Source organism: Herpailurus yagouaroundi, unplaced genomic scaffold (genome assembly GCF_014898765.1).
Source record: "Herpailurus yagouaroundi ecotype Mexico unplaced genomic scaffold, PumYag 194, whole genome shotgun sequence".
Lineage (NCBI taxonomy): Eukaryota > Metazoa > Chordata > Mammalia > Carnivora > Felidae > Herpailurus > Herpailurus yagouaroundi.
This window is the reverse complement of record NW_024412425.1, coordinates 2,241,046-2,259,676: the sequence shown is the minus strand read 5'-3', so window position 1 is coordinate 2,259,676 and position 18,631 is coordinate 2,241,046. Positions and strand designations below refer to the sequence as shown.

The 18,631-nt window shown below is 38.2% G+C and overlaps 1 protein-coding gene across 1 annotated transcript in view; it reads left to right on the top strand.

The window, feature by feature from the left end:
• ZNF573 (zinc finger protein 573) overlaps window positions 1-18,631 on the top strand; it is a 72,658-nt gene that overhangs the window by 30,079 nt on the left and 23,948 nt on the right. Inside the window, 4 exon segments of the mRNA XM_040445785.1 lie at window positions 10,239-10,883; window positions 11,129-11,405; window positions 11,407-11,706; window positions 11,870-12,162. Of these exon segments, the coding sequence (XP_040301719.1) occupies window positions 10,239-10,883; window positions 11,129-11,405; window positions 11,407-11,706; window positions 11,870-12,162 (1,515 nt within the window).

The following is an 18,631-nucleotide window of genomic DNA, read 5'->3' as shown; positions in this document are numbered from 1 at the left end:
ATGAGATCATGACCAGAGCCAAAGTCTAACGCTTAACTGACTGAGCCACCTCTTTAGTACAGTTTTGAATAGTTGCAGAGATAGTCAGCTTCCTCGATTTGTTCTTGATCTCATCAGAAATCCTATGTTTCCCCACCTAATAAGATACTAGCTTTAGAAATGAGAGAGAGAGAGAAAGAGTGAGTGTGTGTGTGTGTGTGTGTGTGTGTGTGTGTGTGTGTGTGTGTTTTATGTTGTGGAAGTATCCCTGAGCTCCTGTTTGCTTGGATTTTTCTTTGTTAGTATATTATATGGTCTCTCTTGATATTCAGAAGTTATTTTGGCCCATATTTTCTTTTAGTGTCTCTTATCAGGTTTAGATATTAATATTTTTTTCATAAAAATTATAAAAGAATTAGGAAGCTTTCCTTCTTTTTCAATGACCTGGAACACTTTATGGAGCATTAGCTGTATAGCTAAAAGCAGTCATGGCCTTCTGCGACTTGTCTCCCAATAGGTCCTCCAAAAAGGACAAATGAATGAAAAAGTAGTAAATCTAGACAATCCACATCCTAGCATATCTTTAAGGCAAGATACCAAAAGTTCCAGATATCTGTAAGAAAAGGACTAAAGTTAAAAACTCCAGGACACTCTCCCAGTAAAGGTGGTTTTTCTTGCTCTATAATAGTAAAATTAATTAGTATTCAAAGTGCATAACCATGAAAATGATTTTTACATAGATCACCAACTGATAAGATTTTGCCATATCTATTTTATTTCTCTCTACACTACATTTATGGAGGTATTTGAAGGCATGTCTTAGGCATCATGACTTGACCCATGAATCATTCAGCAAACGTCTCCTGAGAATAAGGATAGTTCCACAAATAAGGGTATTTTTTTTTCTTTTTTTTTTTTTAAGTGTATGTGTATATATGTTTGTATATAATCTCTACACTCAACATGGAGCTCAAACTCATGACCCAGAGATCAAGAGTCACATGCTCTTCTGACTGAACCAGCCAGACACCCCAAGGGTGTATGTCTAAAAATTAATATAAATATTTTTCACAGGAGGTTCTGTTTTACATAATTGCTAAAATTATTCTCAGGAATTATTCTTTATGCATTTATTGACATAATCATGAGATTTTTTTTTCTCCATTGTTCTGTTACTGTGTTGAATTCTGTTTATTGACTGAATTCTGCAATCCAGTTCTAGTCATGGTGTGTTGATATATTATCCCTTTTCAATATTGTTAGATTTGAATTTTTAATATTTCCTTTACATTTCATGAATGAGATTAAACTATATTCTTACTTTTTAAGATTGGATATAATGATTATGTTAGCTTTATGAATGTGTTTAGGAGAATGTACCCTTTCTCCCCCCTTTTGACATGGTTGGGTTGATGAAATATTCCAGAAAAACCATCTGGGCCTTCAGTTACCATTGTAGATTTTTTTTAAAAACTTACTCAGATTGGGGTACTGGGCTGGCTTGGTTATTAGAGCATGTGACACCTGATCTTGGTGTTGTGGGTTTGAGCCCCACACTGTGGGTAGAGATTACTTAAAAAAAAAAAAAAAAAAAAAAAGTTTTTTTAAATAATAAAACTCAGATTACACCATGCTAGAATTGTTGAAGTTTTCTGTGTGTTGATTTTATAGAGGTTACTTTCTAGAGATTTATGCATTTCATCCACATTATTAACATAATGGGTTTTTTTTCATGATGTCATTTTACTGCATTTGAGGTGTGGAGGGCCGATAAGTGAGGTCCCTCTTAGCTCACATCCCTGCATTGGATATTGCTGCCGTCTCCTTCCTCTTTATCAGTCTTGAGAGAATCACATTAGTAACATTGCTTTGAAATACAATATCGTTGGGGCGCCTGGGTGGCGCAGTCGGTTAAGCGTCCGACTTCAGCCAGGTCACGATCTCGCGGTCCGTGAGTTCGAGCCCCGCGTCAGGCTCTGGGCTGATGGCTCAGAGCCTGGAGCCTGTTTCCGATTCTGTGTCTCCCTCTCTCTCTGACCCTCCCCCGTTCATGCTCTGTCTCTCTCTGTCCCCAAAATAAATAAAAACGTTGAAAAAAAAAATTTGAAATACAATATCGGCATTGTGGATCCTCTATGGTTTTTGTGGGCTCTATTTTGTAAGATGACTTTTATCTTTCTTTCTAATTTGTTTTTATTTTGTTGCTCTTTTTCTGGCTTCTTGCAATAAATGTTTAGGTGATTAATTTTCATGTTTTCTCACATGTATGCATATCTGTTGTATAAATTTTTTCTACTGTAACTACATTAGATTGGAATGGATGCAGATATTATAATTTGGTTTAAAATTTCTTTGTTTGTAATGTTTATTATTTTTGAGAAAGAGATGGAGTGTGAGTGGGGGAGGGGGAGAGAGAGAGAGGGAGACACAGAATCCAAAGCAGGGTCCAGGTTCCAAGCTGTCAGCACAGAGCCCAACACTGGGCTCGAACCCATGAACTGCAAGATCATGACCTTAGCCAAAGTCAGATGCTTAACTGACTGAGCCACCCAGGCACCCCTTGGCTCAAAATTTCTGTATAAAAGTTTAGGAAATACTACCTTAGGTCTACTATTTTCTTTCTCCCAGCTTTTTGTTTTTGAAATTCATCAAGCCAAATGAGAATATTAAAAACATATATGTAGTTGAGGTGCCTGGGTGGCTCAGTCAGTTAAGCATCCAGCTCTTGATCTCAGCTCAGGTCTTGATCTCAGGAGTTTAAGGTCATGAGTTCAAGCCCCGTGTTGAGCTCCATGCTGTGTGTGAAGCCTACTTAAAAAAAAAAAAAAAAAAGTATATGTGTATATATGTGTGTGTGTGTGTGTGTGTGTGTGTGTGTGTGTGTGTGTGTATGCATATATATGTTAGTTAATTAGCCTTCACACAGATTTAACTTTGGATATTAACATTTGCCTTTTTCTCTCTCTATATGCACCTTTCTTCTTGGCTCACTTGATGGTAAGTAGCAGTTACCATTAAATTTTACCTCTCAAACACTTCTGTATGCATTTCCTGAAACTAAAAACTTCTATGTAGTCACACTATTATTATCATAGCAGTTCAGCCCTACATCTAACATAGAGTCCATATTTCAGTTTTTGAACTTTTCTCCAAAAATGCCATTTGTAAAATTTGTTTCCAGGATCCATTCCAGACTCATATACTGTATTTGGATGTGAGGCTTTGTATCTTACTGTCATCCTACCTTTTTTTTTCCCCTTTGAATTTGATTATTTTGTAGCATCCAGTGTAGTTTTCTCATGGAATATCTGCTTTCTAGGTTTGATGTTTTCTTCTTATGATTAGAATAAGGTTAAACATTTTTACCCAGACTACCACAGAGGTGGTATGTAATTATCTTTTTTTAGTAAACTTTATTTTAGAATGATTTTAGATATAGAAAGTTACAAAGATAGTAGAAAGACTTCTGTATATATCTCTCCTGATTTCTATCATTGTTAACAACATCATTCAGATACATTTGTCAAAACTAAGAAAATTACTTTCATATTAACTAAACTCTAGATTCTATTTGTGTATTTCACCAATTTTTCCATTAATGTCATTTTTCTGTTCCAGGATCCTTCCATTCTGGGTACCACATTGCATTTATTTTTCATGTCTCCCAGTCTCTCTTCCAGTCTCTCCTGGTTTGTGACAGTTTTTTAATCTTTCCTTGTCTTTCAGGAATTTGACTGTCTTGACAGACTCTACCAGGTCCTGCAGAATATTCCCTATTCTGAGTCTGTTGTTTTTCTCATACTTACACTGGAGATAGGGGTTTTTAGAAAGACTGCAGCAGAAGTGAAATGTCCTTTTCATCGCATCATGTGCAGGGTACATGATATCCACTGGTGATGTTAACCTTCTTTCTCCCCTCCAAAGTTACTATTTTTCCTTTTCTATACTCTTTAGGAGCAGCTCACTAAGTCTAGCTTACCCTGGGGGGCAAGGGGCCTGGATTGGGAATTAAGCTTCTGTAGAGTAGGAAATCTATATATTTTATCCGGAATTCTGTATAAAAGATTCGTCTCTTGGGGCACCTGGGTGGCTCAGTCAGCATCCAACTTCAGCTCAGGTCATGATCTCACAGCTCATGGGTTCAAGCCCCGCATCGGGCTCTGTGATGACACCTCAGAGCCTGGAGCCTGCTTTGGATTCTGTGTCTCCCTTTCTCTGCCCCTCCCCCGCTTGTGCGTGCGCTCTCTCTCTCTCTCTCTCAAAAATAAATAAAACATTTAAAAATTTAAAAAAAAAGATTTGTCTCTTCCCCCTTTATTTCAGTGTGGGCTTATCCATATTTATTTTAGACTTTGAGTTACAATTAAATGTTATTTCTTTTGCTTTGAACATTGATAGCTCTTTTAGTTTGGTTCTTGTGTCCATATAATATCCCCATCCTTTTGTTTTTTGAGGATTTCTTTCCTGGTACTGTTTTCAGGTTCATTTTGTTTTTTTCCCCTTCCCTGGTCCTAGAATCAGCCATTTCTCTTAAGAGCCCTGGTTTCTTTTACTGGAAGATAGTATTTCTTTTTATTTTTTATTTATTTATTTAAAAAAAATTTTTTTTAACGTTTATTTATTTTTGAGACAGAGAGAGACAGAGCATGAACGGGGGAGGGGCAGAGAGAGAGGGAGACACAGAATCTGAAACAGGCTCCAGGCTCTGAGCCATCAGTACAGAGCCCGACGCGGGGCTCGAACTCACGGACCATGAGATCATGACCTGAGCCGAAGTCAGATGCTCAACCGACTGAGCCACCCAGGCGCCCCTGGAAGATAGTATTTAGAAACCAAGATCTGAGAACTAGGTATACTAATTGTTGCTGGTATGCCATTGCTTCTATGCCCTCTAAACAACCTAACTAGGTAATAAATGTCTGCATAGTCACCCATGTATATATACATGTATCTGTAATTGTTTTATTATCTATCTCTCTGTATTTACATTAAGCTAAACATGAGTTCTTACTGATGTCTGCAACTCCCAACCAGTATTTCAGCCTTCTTGTCTCATTTATCTGTAACTTTCTCCTCCAACAGTGACAAAACTGGCTTCTACCATCCATCATCCATTTACTTATTTGTTCACCCCAGTGTACATGGAACATGGCTTCAGAATTGTTTTCCCATGAGAAACAAATTTACTAACTTGGTAGTGCTTATGTGCAGTTCCATTTGCTTTTAATTTTCAGTCAAAACATTGATTTTTAAAGTTTATAACTATTATTGTAGTGTAGGGCACAGTTTGTTTTGGTGCATTGATCAACTACAAGCACTTCTTAATTTCCCAATATATGTTGATAATATATATTTTTTATAATATTAATTTCTAGTATAACTTGTGATCAGACAACATAATTTGTATGCTTTTGATCCTTTGAAATATGTACAGACTTGATTTATAGCAGTTTATGGTCTGTTTTTATAAGTAATTTGTGACTGAAAAGGAACTGAATTCTGCAATATTTGGCTTATAGCCATTAAGTTCTAAGTCCACGTTTATTAAATGTCGTACACAGAGTTTGGATTGTGTCAATATTTGGTTTATTTCAGGCTGTGTTAATAGATGAACACAAAATTAATAACCCTTATTAAGCAATCCTCCATGTGCATTGTAGAAAATTAGAAAATAGAGACAGGCAAAAGTGTTTTCAAGATATTAAAATACCTTATTCCTACCACTTTAACACCTTAGTGGATATAAGACATACATGCATATACGTGTTCCTCTTTTTATTAAAGAGACATCATATTCTTACTGTTTTATAACCTGATTTCTTTATCAGTGATTTTTCTTTTTTTTTTTTTTTATTTTTTTTTTCAACGTTTATTTATTTTTGGGACAGAGAGAGACAGAGCATGAACAGGGGAGGGGCAGAGAGAGAGGGAGACACAGAATCGGAAACAGGCTCCAGGCTCTGAGCCATCAGCCCAGAGCCCGACGCGGGGCTCGAACCCACGGACCGCGAGATCGTGACCTGGCTGAAGTCGGACGCTTAACCGACTGCGCCACCCAGGCGCCCCTATCAGTGATTTTTCTATTTTATATTTCTATTACATTTTTATTTTATTGCATCTTCAAAACCCAAATCCTATTCATATTACCCCGTTTGGCCCAATCTGATTTGTTCAAATCAGTATCCCAATGCAAGACTGTGCATTGTCTCTTTATCATATCACTGAAATCCCTCTTAATCTAAAACATTCCCTTTATTTCTAATACTAATCCTTTGAGGAGACAAGGCCACTTATATTGCAAAATTTGCCATCTTTTGAACTTATCTCAGTATTGTCCGTGGTATAGTTTGTTTATTCTCTACCCTTTGTATTTTTATAGATTGGAAATTATTTTCTCTCTTGAGGGATTCACATTAAACATTTGTGGCTCAAGTACATCATAGGCGGTTATGGGTACTCTATCAAAAGACACAACATGTATTGGATTACACTGTTAGTTTTGGAATGTTAAAACTTTATTAAGCTAACAGCTTGATTCCTTCATCATTCAGTTATATTTTTTGCTTTTGTAACTGAACAGAAGTCCCTCTGATCTTGCTTCAGCATTATGACAGCAATCAGTTCTGCAGCAATTACTCTCTTCATAGTTGTAAGAACGGTATACTTAATACGATGGGAATTGTAAGGTAGTTGTTTCTTTCAATTCTATCGTGATTTCTACAGTTTTTTATTGACATGATCTATTTGGCTATTTGGTTATGTTGAAATATAAATTGATTGGAATGCACAGGAAAATATATTTGATTTTTAGTTGCACATTATTTAATGAAAAAATAACTGGGAAATGGCTTCTGTTATCTGAAAAATAATGTCTTTTTTTTATTTGAGAGAGAGAGAGCGGGGGAAGGGCAAAGGGAGAGAGAGGGAATCTTAAGTAGGCTCCACACTCCACGTAGAGCCTGAGATGGGGCTCATTCCTACGACCCTGGGGTCATGACCAGAGTCGAAATTAAGAGTTGGTGGCTCAACTGACTGAGCCACCAGGGCACCCCATCATTATATTTTTATCTATCTTTCATTTACTTAATATGTTTGATCCAACATGATCACTTTTCCTGCTTTTTTTTTAAATTTTCACAATTATGACCAAAAACAGCATAATACTCAGAAGCGTGTGTTTTTCAACAAAGCCATAAATCTTTTAAACTTTCCTTACTTTTTTAGCCCAAGATTTGTGAGCATTATCTTGTATCTTCCCTGCCTTGGTCTTGGAATCAAACATTTCTAGGGGCGCCTGGGTGGCTCAGTCAGTTGAGTCTCTGGCCTTGATTTCAGCTCAGGTCATAATCCCAGGATTGTGGCATCAAGCCCCACATCAGGCTCCACACTGAGCATGGAGCCTGCTTAAGATTCTCTCTCTCTCTCTCTCTCTCTCTCTCTCTCTCTCTCTCTCCTCATAAAAATAAATAAATATTTCTTTAAGGATTCTCTGATCATAATATTGGATATTTAGAGATGACAGTGTAAATGATCAGGGTGCTGATTGCTATACTAGCCTTTTTTTCCTTTTAGAGAGAGTGTGCACGTGAGTAGGGAGAGGAACAGAGAGAGAGAGAGATAGAGAGAGAGAGCATCTTAAGCAGACTCCACACTCAGCACAGAGCCCACCACAGGGCTCAATCCCTTGACCCGAGTCAAAATCAAGAGTTGGAAGCTCAATCAACTGAGCCACCTAGGCGCCCCAACTACTAGCTTTTTTGACATTTTTTTCTATTCCATGAAAATTGACCTGTTTCAGATTTTTGTCCTTTGTAGGATAGTTTTTGATCAATATTTTCCTGTTTGTCTTTCCCTTTCACAATTTTTTGTTTGTTCTCCCATTTGTTAATTAGTTTAGCTAGTGTACCATCACATGTTGATTTTTTTCCCCAAGAGATACCTTTTTGAATTTGTATGTTGATTTTCTGTTTCCAAACTCATTAAAATCTGGTTTTTTATCTTTATTCTTTTTGTTTTCCTCTCACTTACTTTGATGTTTTTTCTAAGCTTTTATTAGTAAATTATTTATTTAATTTGTGTCAAGGTGACAGCTTTTCTCTGGGCATTAGGGCTGGATGTTGTACCTTCTGAAATGTAGTATTTTCATCTTTTGCCTGGTTATATTTCTCTACTTTCACTGTTTATTTCCTTAGTACAATAAAGATACTGACTCTGTTTTTTTATTTTTGACTGCTGACAGCTTTCAAGCCCCACCTCTCCTTCTGCTCCACTTTTGGGGAAGCTGATAAAAAGCCTGAGAGCTCCCTACATTGGTCCCCATGGAAAGTTCAAACCATGCAAACCCCTGCCCAGGAACCCTCAGCCCTGCACCACACCCTAACCAGCATAAAAAAACAAAACAAAACAAAAAAAAAAACACAACTAAGTCAATCTCTTTCCAATCACTCAAGTCCTTTTCAGATGTATTTAAGAACCACTCTGCTCTTTCTAGGAAGCCTCATTATACGAGTAATAAATCGTTTCACACTTACATGATGTATGCATGTCATCATCAGTCTTGACGTCCAAGTCAAAGTTTGTGTGGTTATCCATTCTGCCTCTGCTGGTTGCCACTACATTTATTGATCTAGCATTTAATTAGTAAAGAGCCTTTAGTTTTCTAGATGGAGTGCTTTTTTGTTTTCTGATGTTGCTCTTATTTTCAGCGTTATTTTCTGAGGTCAGAGTATGTATCATTCCACCTGCTATACACATCCCACAACTGAGTCACAGATGAATACTCTTTGCCCTTGACTCATGCCCCCTTCATTGTGCACTGATAATCCTGAGTCTTTTCCTGAATCTCGATTGCCATCTTCCAGCTTATATCTGATATTTCCTTTTAACAGTCCCAGACACTCTGGTACCCCAAAACACTCCTCCATATTATAATTTCTTGATTCTCTCCAGCATCTCCACATGGAAGGAATTTCTTATTTGATTTGAGTACATATCTGTGAATTGACTGAAAACATATCAAAATACTTATCCGGGAAGTAGAAGGATGGCTGGTCTTGAAAATAAGGAAAAGGAAGAGAGGATGTGGTAAAGGAGATGAACCAACACAGATTTAGTATATTTAGAATGGAGAAGGAATAATAGAACTGAAGGTAAGCAAGATCAATTAATTTAGCACCTATAATACATCATAACCCTCTAATTCAGTGATGAAAAAGGAAGAATTGTGTCTGCTCTGGGGGAAGTTTAGGGAACTGTTTAGAATATCAAATAAGGAGGGGCGCCCGGGTGGCTCAGTCAGTTAAACATCCAACTTCAGCTCAGGTCATGATCTTGCGGTTCATGGGTTCAAGTCCTGCGTTAGGCTCTGTGCTGACAGCTCAGAGCCTGGACCCTGCTTCGGATTCTGTGTCCCCCCTCTCTCTGCCCCTTCCCTGCTCACAGTCTGTCTCTCTCCCTCAAAAATAAACATTTAAAAAATTTTTTGTATCTTAAAAAAAAATATCAAATAAGGAAATTAATGATATCATAATTGGAAACAAAGGGATGGTGGAAGGAATGAAGTGCTAGACCATAAAAAGGGAGACATGGATGTAATACTTAGAGTTAGCAGGTGCAGCCTTTCTAAGGGTAGGATATTCATCCTGAGACTAAAGGATGAGAAGGGTCAACCTACAAAGTGCTCAGGTCTAAGGATTCTGGTCAGATGAAATCGTCTGTGGAAAGCATCAAATGATAGGGAAGTTTGTACCATATTCTAAATGCTGAAAAAAAGGAGACAGGGCGCAGAGGGGTCGGTGTTTGGACATGATGCCATATAGGTAAGGAGGAGTCCTGCTATCCTCAGAAAGGGGTTTGGATCGTATTCCAAGAGTAAAGAGAAATCACTGGACAAACCTAGGATGAATTCTTAACCTTTGATCTGTATTTAAATCAGTGATAGATTCAAAATAAAGATGCCATCCAAGGTATTTTTTTCCTCTCACTTCTAATGTAGTTGTCCGTGACACAGGCAGGATATCAGATTTATAACAAGCTTGCCAAAGATCGTGGTCCACACCTAAATTTCAGAAACTTCACTATCTTATGTAACTTCACATACATCTCTGAATTCTTGACCTTTCAAAAAGTTCATAACCATATTTTACAATTCAATAAGTGCTTCATTTATTACAAGTGTGGGTTCATATTTCTTTCACAGAAGTCCCATATTCTCTGTATAAGAAATATAAATATTTTTTTGTTTTCTTCTTTTCTTTCAGATTTGGATTTACATTGTGAGGTAATCAGCTATGTAGAAATGCCCACTTATGAAAAAGATGTATCTTCTACACAACATCAGAGCATATATAACAGAGAGAAACTCTATGAATGTAAGAAATGTCAGAAGAAATTTAGTAGTGGCTATCAATTTATTCTACATCACAGGTTTCATATTGGCAAAAGACTCTATGAATGCAAAGAATGTGGGAAGAACTTTCATAGTGGCTATCAACTTACCCTACATCAAAGATTTCATACTGGCGAGAAACCCTATCAATGTTCAGAATGCAGGAAGAACTTTAAAAGCGGTTATCAACTTACTGTACATCAGAGATTTCATACTGGTGAGAAAACCTATCAGTGTAGGGAATGTGGGAAGGCCTTTATTTATGCCTCACACATCATTCAGCATGAGAGAATCCACACTGGCAGGAGGCCTTATGAATGTCAGGAATGTGGGAAGGCCTTTAGTCAAGGTGGACACCTTAGAATTCGTCAAAGAATTCATACTGGTGAGAAGCCCTATAAATGTCAGGAGTGTGGGAAGGCTTTTAGTAGGCGCTCAAACCTTGTTGAACATGGGCAAATCCATACTGATGAGAAACCTTATGTATGTGAGAAATGTGGAAAGGCCTTTAAAAGAGGTCATCGGGGCGCCTGGGTGGCGCAGTCGGTTAAGCGTCCGACTTCAGCCAGGTCACGATCTCGCGGTCCGTGAGTTCGAGCCCCATGTTGGGCTCTGGGCTGATGGCTCAGAGCCTGGAGCCTGTTTCCGATTCTGTGTCTCCTTCTCTCTCTGCCCCTCGCCCGTTCATGCTCTGTCTCTCTCTGTCCCAAAAATAAACGTTGAAAAAAAATTTTTTTTAAATAAAAATAAAAAATAAAAGAGGTCATCAACTTACTGTACACCAGAGTGTTCATACTGGTAAAAAACCATATGAATGTAAAGAATGTGGAAAGGGCTATACCACTGCCTCATACCTTATTCTACATCAGAGAATTCATAAAGGTGGGAAGCCATATGAATGTAAGGAATGTAAGAAAACCTTTACCTTGTATAGAAATGTTACTCGACATCAGTGTATTCACACTGGCGAGAAACTTTTTGAATGTAGGCAGTGTGGGAAAGCCTATACTACTGGCTCAAAACTTTTTCAACATCAGAAAACACACAGGTGAGAAGCCTTATGAATGTAAGGAATGTGGAAAAGCCTTTAGCTTATATGGATACCTTCATCAACATGAGAAAATTCATACTGGTGTGAAATACTTTGAATGTAAGGAATGTAAAAAAGCCTTTACTTTGTATAGAAATCTTATTCGACATCAGAGTATTCATACTGGTAAGAAACTTTTTGAATGTCAAGAATGTGGGAAGGCCTATAGTACTGGCTCAAACCTTGTTCAGAAAACTCATACTGGTGAGAAACCCTATGAATGTAAAGAGTGTGGAAAGACCTTTAGTTTGTATGGGTATCTTAATCAACATCAAAAAATTCATACTGGTGTGAAACCCTATGAGTGTAAAATATGTAGGAAAACCTTTACTTTCTATAGAAATCTAACTCTACACCAGAGTATTCATACTGATGAGAAACCTTTTAGATGTAAGGAATGGGAAAACCTTTAGACGTAGTTCACACCTTACTGCACATCAGAGTATCCATGCTGATAAGAAACCCTATGAATGTACGGAATGTGGGAAATCCTTTAAAATGTATGGATACCTTACACAACATCAGAAAATTCATACTGGTGGGAAACCCTATGATTGTAAGGAATGCGGGAAGACCTTTAGTCGTGCTTCAAACCTTGTTCAACATGGGAGAATTCATACTGGTGAAAAACCCTACGTGTGTAAGAAGTGTGGAAAAGCCTTCAGATATGGTTCAGCCCTTAAAGCACATCAGGGAATGCATACAGATAATGAAACGCTAAGAACATAAGGAATGTGAGAATGCCTTTAGGTATGGCCCAAACTTTTTTAATATCAGCCAGTTCACACTGGTGAGAAATTATTGAATGTTAATCTTTATAGGTATGTCTTCACCAAATGAGAGAATTCATAATATAGTTATGATTTCAGTGTCACTCCTGTTTTAATGGAATATCTGACTATTTAAACAATGGCAAATTAAACCCTGAATAGCCAAAGCAGTCTTGAAAAAGAACAAAACCGGAGGTATCACAATCCCAGATTTCAAGATATACTACAAAGCTGTAGTAATCAAAGCAGTATGGTACTAGCATAAAAACAGACACATAGGTCAATGGAACAGAATAAAGAACCCAGAAGTAAACCCATGACTATATGGTCAATTAATCTTCAACAGAGGAGGCAGAAATATGCAACTGAAAAAAAAACAGTCTCTTCAATAAATGATGTTGGGGAAACTGGACCACTTTCTTACATGATACACAAAAATAAACTCAAAATGGATTCAAGACCTAAATGTGAGATAGGAAACTATTAAAATTTTAGAAGCCAGCATAGGCAGTAATTTCTCTGACATCATCTGTAGCAACATTTTTCTAGATAGGTCCCCTGAGGGAAGGGAAGCAAAAACAAAAATAAACTATTGAGATTACATCAAAAGAAAAAGCTTTTGGGGTGCCTGGGTGGCTCAGTCGGTCAAGCGTCCAACTTTGGCTCAGGTCATGATCTCACAGTTTGTGACTTCAAGCCCCATGTCGGGCTCTGTGCTGACATCTTGGAGTCTGGAGCCTGCTTCAGATTCTGTGTCTCCCTCTCTCTGCCCCTCACCTTCTTTCGCTCTGTCTCTCAGGAATAAAAAAACATTTAAAAAATTTTTTTTAATAAAAAGCTTTTGCACAGCAAAGGAAACAGTCAACAAAACTAAAAGGCAACCTACTGAATGGGAGAAGATATTTGCAAATGACATATCCGATAAAGGGTTAGTACCCCCAAAATATAAAAATTTACAGAACACACACACAATCCAATTAAAAAATGAGAAGACATGAGCAAACATTTCTCCAAGGAAGACAAGATGACCAACAGACATGAAAAGATGCTCAACATCACTCATCATCAGGGAAATGCAAAACAAAACCACAATGAGATACCATGTCACAACTGTCAGGATGGCTAAAGTCAGCAACACAAGAAATAGCAAATATTGGTGAGGATGTGGAGAAAAAGGAAACCTCGGGCACTGTGGTGGCAAGGCAAACTGGTGTAGCCACTGAAGAAAACAGTATGGAGTTTCCAGAAAAAATTAAAAATAGAATTAACATAGCACCCAGTATTTTCACTACTGGATATTTACCCAAAGAATACAAAAACACTAATTCGAAAAGATGTATGCACCCCATGCTTATTGCAGCATTATTTACAATAGCCAAACTATGAAAGTGGCCCATGTGGCCCTCAACTGATGAATGGATAAAGATGGTGTGGGCATATCTACAGTGGAATATTACTCAGCCATAAAAAAGAATGAAAATTTTGCCATTTGCAATAACATGGATCTACAGGATATAATGCTAGGTGAAATAAGTCAGAGAAAGACATACCATATGATTTCACTCATATGTGAAATTTAAGAAACAAAACAAGGGGCACCTAGGTGGCTCAATTGGCTAAGCATTCAACTCTTGATCTCCGCTCAGGTTACCATCTCATGAGATCAAGCCCCGTGTCAGACTCTGCACTGACAGCGCAGAGCCTGCTTGGGATTCTTTCTCTGCCCCTTCCCAGCTTGCACACGCTCTCTCTCTCAAAACAAAATAAATAAACTTAAAAAAATAAGAAACAAATGAAGAATAAAATAGACAAACCAAAAAACAGACTCTTAACTATAGAGAACAAACTGATGGTTACCACTGTGGGGAGTAGGGGAGGATGGATAAAACTGGTGAAGGGGACCAAGAGTACACAGATCATGATGAGTACTGAGTAATGTATAGAATTGTTGAATCACTATATTGTACACCTGAAGGTAATAAAACACTATGGTAATTATACTGTAAAAATTTTTTTATTTTATTTTATTTTTTTAACGTTTATTTATTTTTGAGACAGAGAGAGACAGAGCATGAACGGGGGAGGGTCAGAGAGAGAGAGGGAGACACAGAATCTGAAACAGGCTCCAGGCTCTGAGCTGTCAGCACAGAGCCCGACGCAGGGCTTGAACTCACAAACCGCGAGATCATGACCTGAGCCGGAGTTGGACGCTTAACCAACTGAGCCACCCAGGCGCCCCTAAAAAATTTTTTTTAATAAATAAACAATGACAAGGGGAAAAAAATAGGAATCTCAATTTTTTCATGCCTACAACGTGCATGGAATTTTCAGTTAAATTTTTGGCAAGGATACTACATAGGTGATGCATTAAAAAGTATATTAGTGTTGGGTTTTTCCAGTATTAAGGAGGCAAGATGTTATGCTTATAATGGTGACTGGTAGATGTTGTTACCATAGAGATCTATTTTGTCACTTCCTTTTCAAAGTTTATAATATCATGTATATGCCCTTGAAAGGGCAGGCCTACGCCAGCCGACTCCATCTTGTTCTGTGTCCTTCACCTTGACCACACCTCCTCCCCTTGAGTAACCCCCCCTTACCTGCCTAACAGGACTCGGACCCTTCCCCAGGACCCTTCCCCAGCCAATCGGCTGAGGCCACAGCCATTACCTCACCAACTGCCCCTAGGCCCCAATAAAACCTTTGTCCTTTTGAAACTCGCTCTCTTTCCCTGGTATCTCACCGCTGCGTCGGTGCAGGTAGGCGATTGAGCTCGAGCTAGCTCGAATAAAGGCTCTTTGCTTTTGCATCGGACTCGGCTCCCTAGTGGTCTTTGGGGATCACGAATTCTGGGCATAACACCCTGAAGTAATGGGAAATTTAAATTGAAGTTAGGGCCAGAAGAATGAAAATCCAAGTCCCATGTATCAGTTGGGAAATTGCCAGTCTCCTACTCTTTGGAAATTCAAGGCATGTGGGGAGCCGAGAATGAATGATAGAACTTTGTTTCTGTTCACTAATCTATTTCCAAAACCTATTCAATGCGTGTTACTTTGCTGGCTTGGTAAAATTGATAAAATGATGAATAAGCATTCAATGTACAAAGCTAGAAAAATAACAAACTCTCAGCCAATATAAAGCAACAGTGGATACAAATAAAGAATTAGAGTTTAATGATAGTAATCAAAATAGCATTCTTTCAAACATTTTCCCTGTGAAAAGCAAGGAATACTCAAAGGGCGGACCTACGCCAGCCGACTCCATCTTGTTCTGTGTCCTCCACCTTGAGTAACTTCGGGATCAGAACACGCCCGGCGACCTGCGTAACAGGACTCCAACCCTTCCCCAGCCAATCAGCCGAGACCACGACCCCCAGCCAATCGGTTGAGGCCACAGCCATTACCTCACCAACTGCCCCTAGACCCCAATAAAACCTTTGTGCTTTTGAAACTCGCTCGCTCTCTCTGGCATCTCACCGCTGCGTCAGTGCAGGTAGGGGATTGAGCTCGAGCTAGCTTTGAATAAAGGCTCTTTGCTTTTGCATCGGACTCGGCTCCCTGGTGGTCTTTGGGGATCACGAATTCTGGGCATAACAAATACGTCTAGAAGTACATTTTAGTGATTTGAAGATGAAAGTAATCTTTGGAGGTGTGCCACTGGTCTCAGACCTTGCTGGCTTGATAATTTGCTACAAGGACTCATGATTTAGACTCAAAATTTAGAAAAGTTGCTCTACTTAAGTCTAAAGTTTATTAGAGTGAATGATAATGATTAAATAAAGGGGAAAGATGAGCAGTGTCTGTGAGGCACTAGGTCAGCTTCTAGGTGTTGCCTCTTATTAGAATTACATGAGGATGTGCTAATTTCTTCCAGCAATTATGTGTGATAACGCGCTTAGTGCCAAATATAGAAGCTCATTTGAACCTGTGTCCCTGGCTTTTACTAGGGCTCTTGTAGACATGCAGTACCCACATGACTGACCTGAGCTTCTCAATCTCCAGTTCCTCAGAGGTCAAACTGATAATGCTGGCTGAGGGCTTTGGGCATACAAAAGCAAGCATTCACCCTAATTTGCATTGTTAGTATTAATTATCTGGTCAAACCGGTACAGCATATCAAGGCAACTATTCCAGGGACTCAAAGGTTTTCTCCCGGAAGCCAGTCAAGGGCCAGTTTTCCTTAACATAGGTCTGTCTTTGGAATGTAGAGTGTTTAAGCACCCTGAATCTGCTGGATAATTCTTTATTGTACAATCAGGCAGTTTTCAGCATTCTGATTCAAATCACTTGATTGCTTAAATACATTATAAAATACCCAGGCAAGAAATGATAGGAAAAAAAATTATTGAGGACATGGAAAATGTCTCAGAAAAAAAGTCAGTAGAAAAATCAGGTTACAAACCATATGTGCTATATACTATTTGTAAAATGTATGCAGGATTCAATGCAGAATTACAGACCGTTAGACTTAACTAGGACAAAGAAGTCTTGAGTGTTATAAACCCATATATTAACAATGCTTACGTTTTTGTTTTGGTCTTGGTAGAGTTTTTTTTATTTAAATATATCATAATTTTTGGTTCAGTGCCCATGCCTTACTTGAAGTATATATGTGTGTGAACATTTTTATGTTTTAAGAGGAAGCTATTCTTCAAAGAAGTAGAAAGTTCATTTATTGAAACCATCTATACTTGGTCTTAGACAAATACATTAAATTTGGATTTTTTTCTGTATTGCTTTTGGTTCCTTCAGTTTCTTAGTACCTAAATCTCTAGGATTTCTATATTAATTCATGCATGCCAGATTTGTCTAAACAAACAAAAACAGGTGAAGTCCCTGCGTAGAGTCTTGCATATATTGATGCTGGTCTCGCTGCTACATCCTTTTCCAGATCTTCTTTACAGAAATATTTCCCATGTGTTAGTCATGATATAAGCCAGACAGCTGCTGAATTGTTTCCTTGTTTTGCTTTTTATCAACATGAAACATTGTTTGCCATTCCAACTTTTCGATCAGAGAAAATTCCTATATTTTTAGCAGTTGTGGACATTCACAAGAAAATTGAGTTTCCTTGCAGCTTTGAACCTTAATGAATTCTTTAAGAAGGTATGGAGAACCAAAGTTTTCCTCAGCAAACTGTATAAAAGCTTTGCTGTTAACTGTCCTGCTTCTAATCTAGAAGAACCACATATCTGATTCTGTATTTTCAAAATAAGTAATAGATTTTCAAAATTATTTAGAAGTATTTGGAATTCTTATGCTTGGAACACTATCCCTATGGTGGAAGTCTGGGCTGGGAAAATACCTTGAAATCAACCGAATAAAGCTTCCGTCTGTTGTCCTGTTCATTCCCCTGCAGCTGAAAAGGTTATGGAATTTACTCAATATCCCCTTTTGGTTCCAGGTGATTTTTTTTTTTTTCCAATTCCAGCAATCACTGAGGCATCTGAGTCTCACATTGTTATCTGGTGCTCAAGGAAGAAGTAAGTAAACCAGCTAGCAGAATGTGATCTTGATGAGATCTAGTTCTCTTGATGTTTAACATGACTTGATAATATGCCCCTTCCAGAAAAGATAATCACGTAGATGTGGCAATCCATGAGTATCTTTTGGTTTTTACTCATTGTTGGCTTTCTTTTATACTTAAACTAGTAAAAGAGGTAAAAGAAAAAAAATAGAATTGACATAAGAGAGGAGTAGGTTCTCTTTGACTTTGAACAGAGTTCTTAAAATCTTTAGAACTCCAGGCCTTCCCTCCTGCAATGATTCCCTCTGTGATTGCATTTCAAGACTCACTGTCCAAAACTATTAAAAAAAATTTTTTAAGTAATCTCTACACCCAATGTGGGGCTCGAACTTAACCCTAAAATCAAGAGTTGAGTGCTGCACCTACTGAGCCAGCCAGGCACCCCTGTCCAAAATTATTAAAAGAAATGGTAATCAGATATAGTAACATAGGATACTGAGAGCCAAAGCAGATGTTACATACTGATAGGTGTTTTTGTTTTTTAACGCACGCCAAAAAATCCTTACAATGCACATACTAGAGTATTCTGGGAAGATTCTGTAGTAGAAAGCACCAGGAATCTGTCCCTCCACTTGAACAATTCCACTGGCAGAATCTGTCTGATGTGATGATTTTCTAGCTCTGGAGTCTACTGAAGATGTAGTTGAAGTCTTGGTTAATTTCAGGGATCTGTGCTCTAAAGATGGTGAAGATGGTAAATTTTACGTCTGTTTTACCACCACAACAACAAAAAATTGGAAAAGCGGCACTTGGGTGGCCCAACTGGTTAAGCATCTGACTTTGGCTCAGGTCATGATCTCTCAGTCTGTGAGTTTGAGCCCCGCATTGGGTTCTGTGCTGACAGCTTAGAGCCTAGAGCCTGCTTTGGATTCTGTGTCT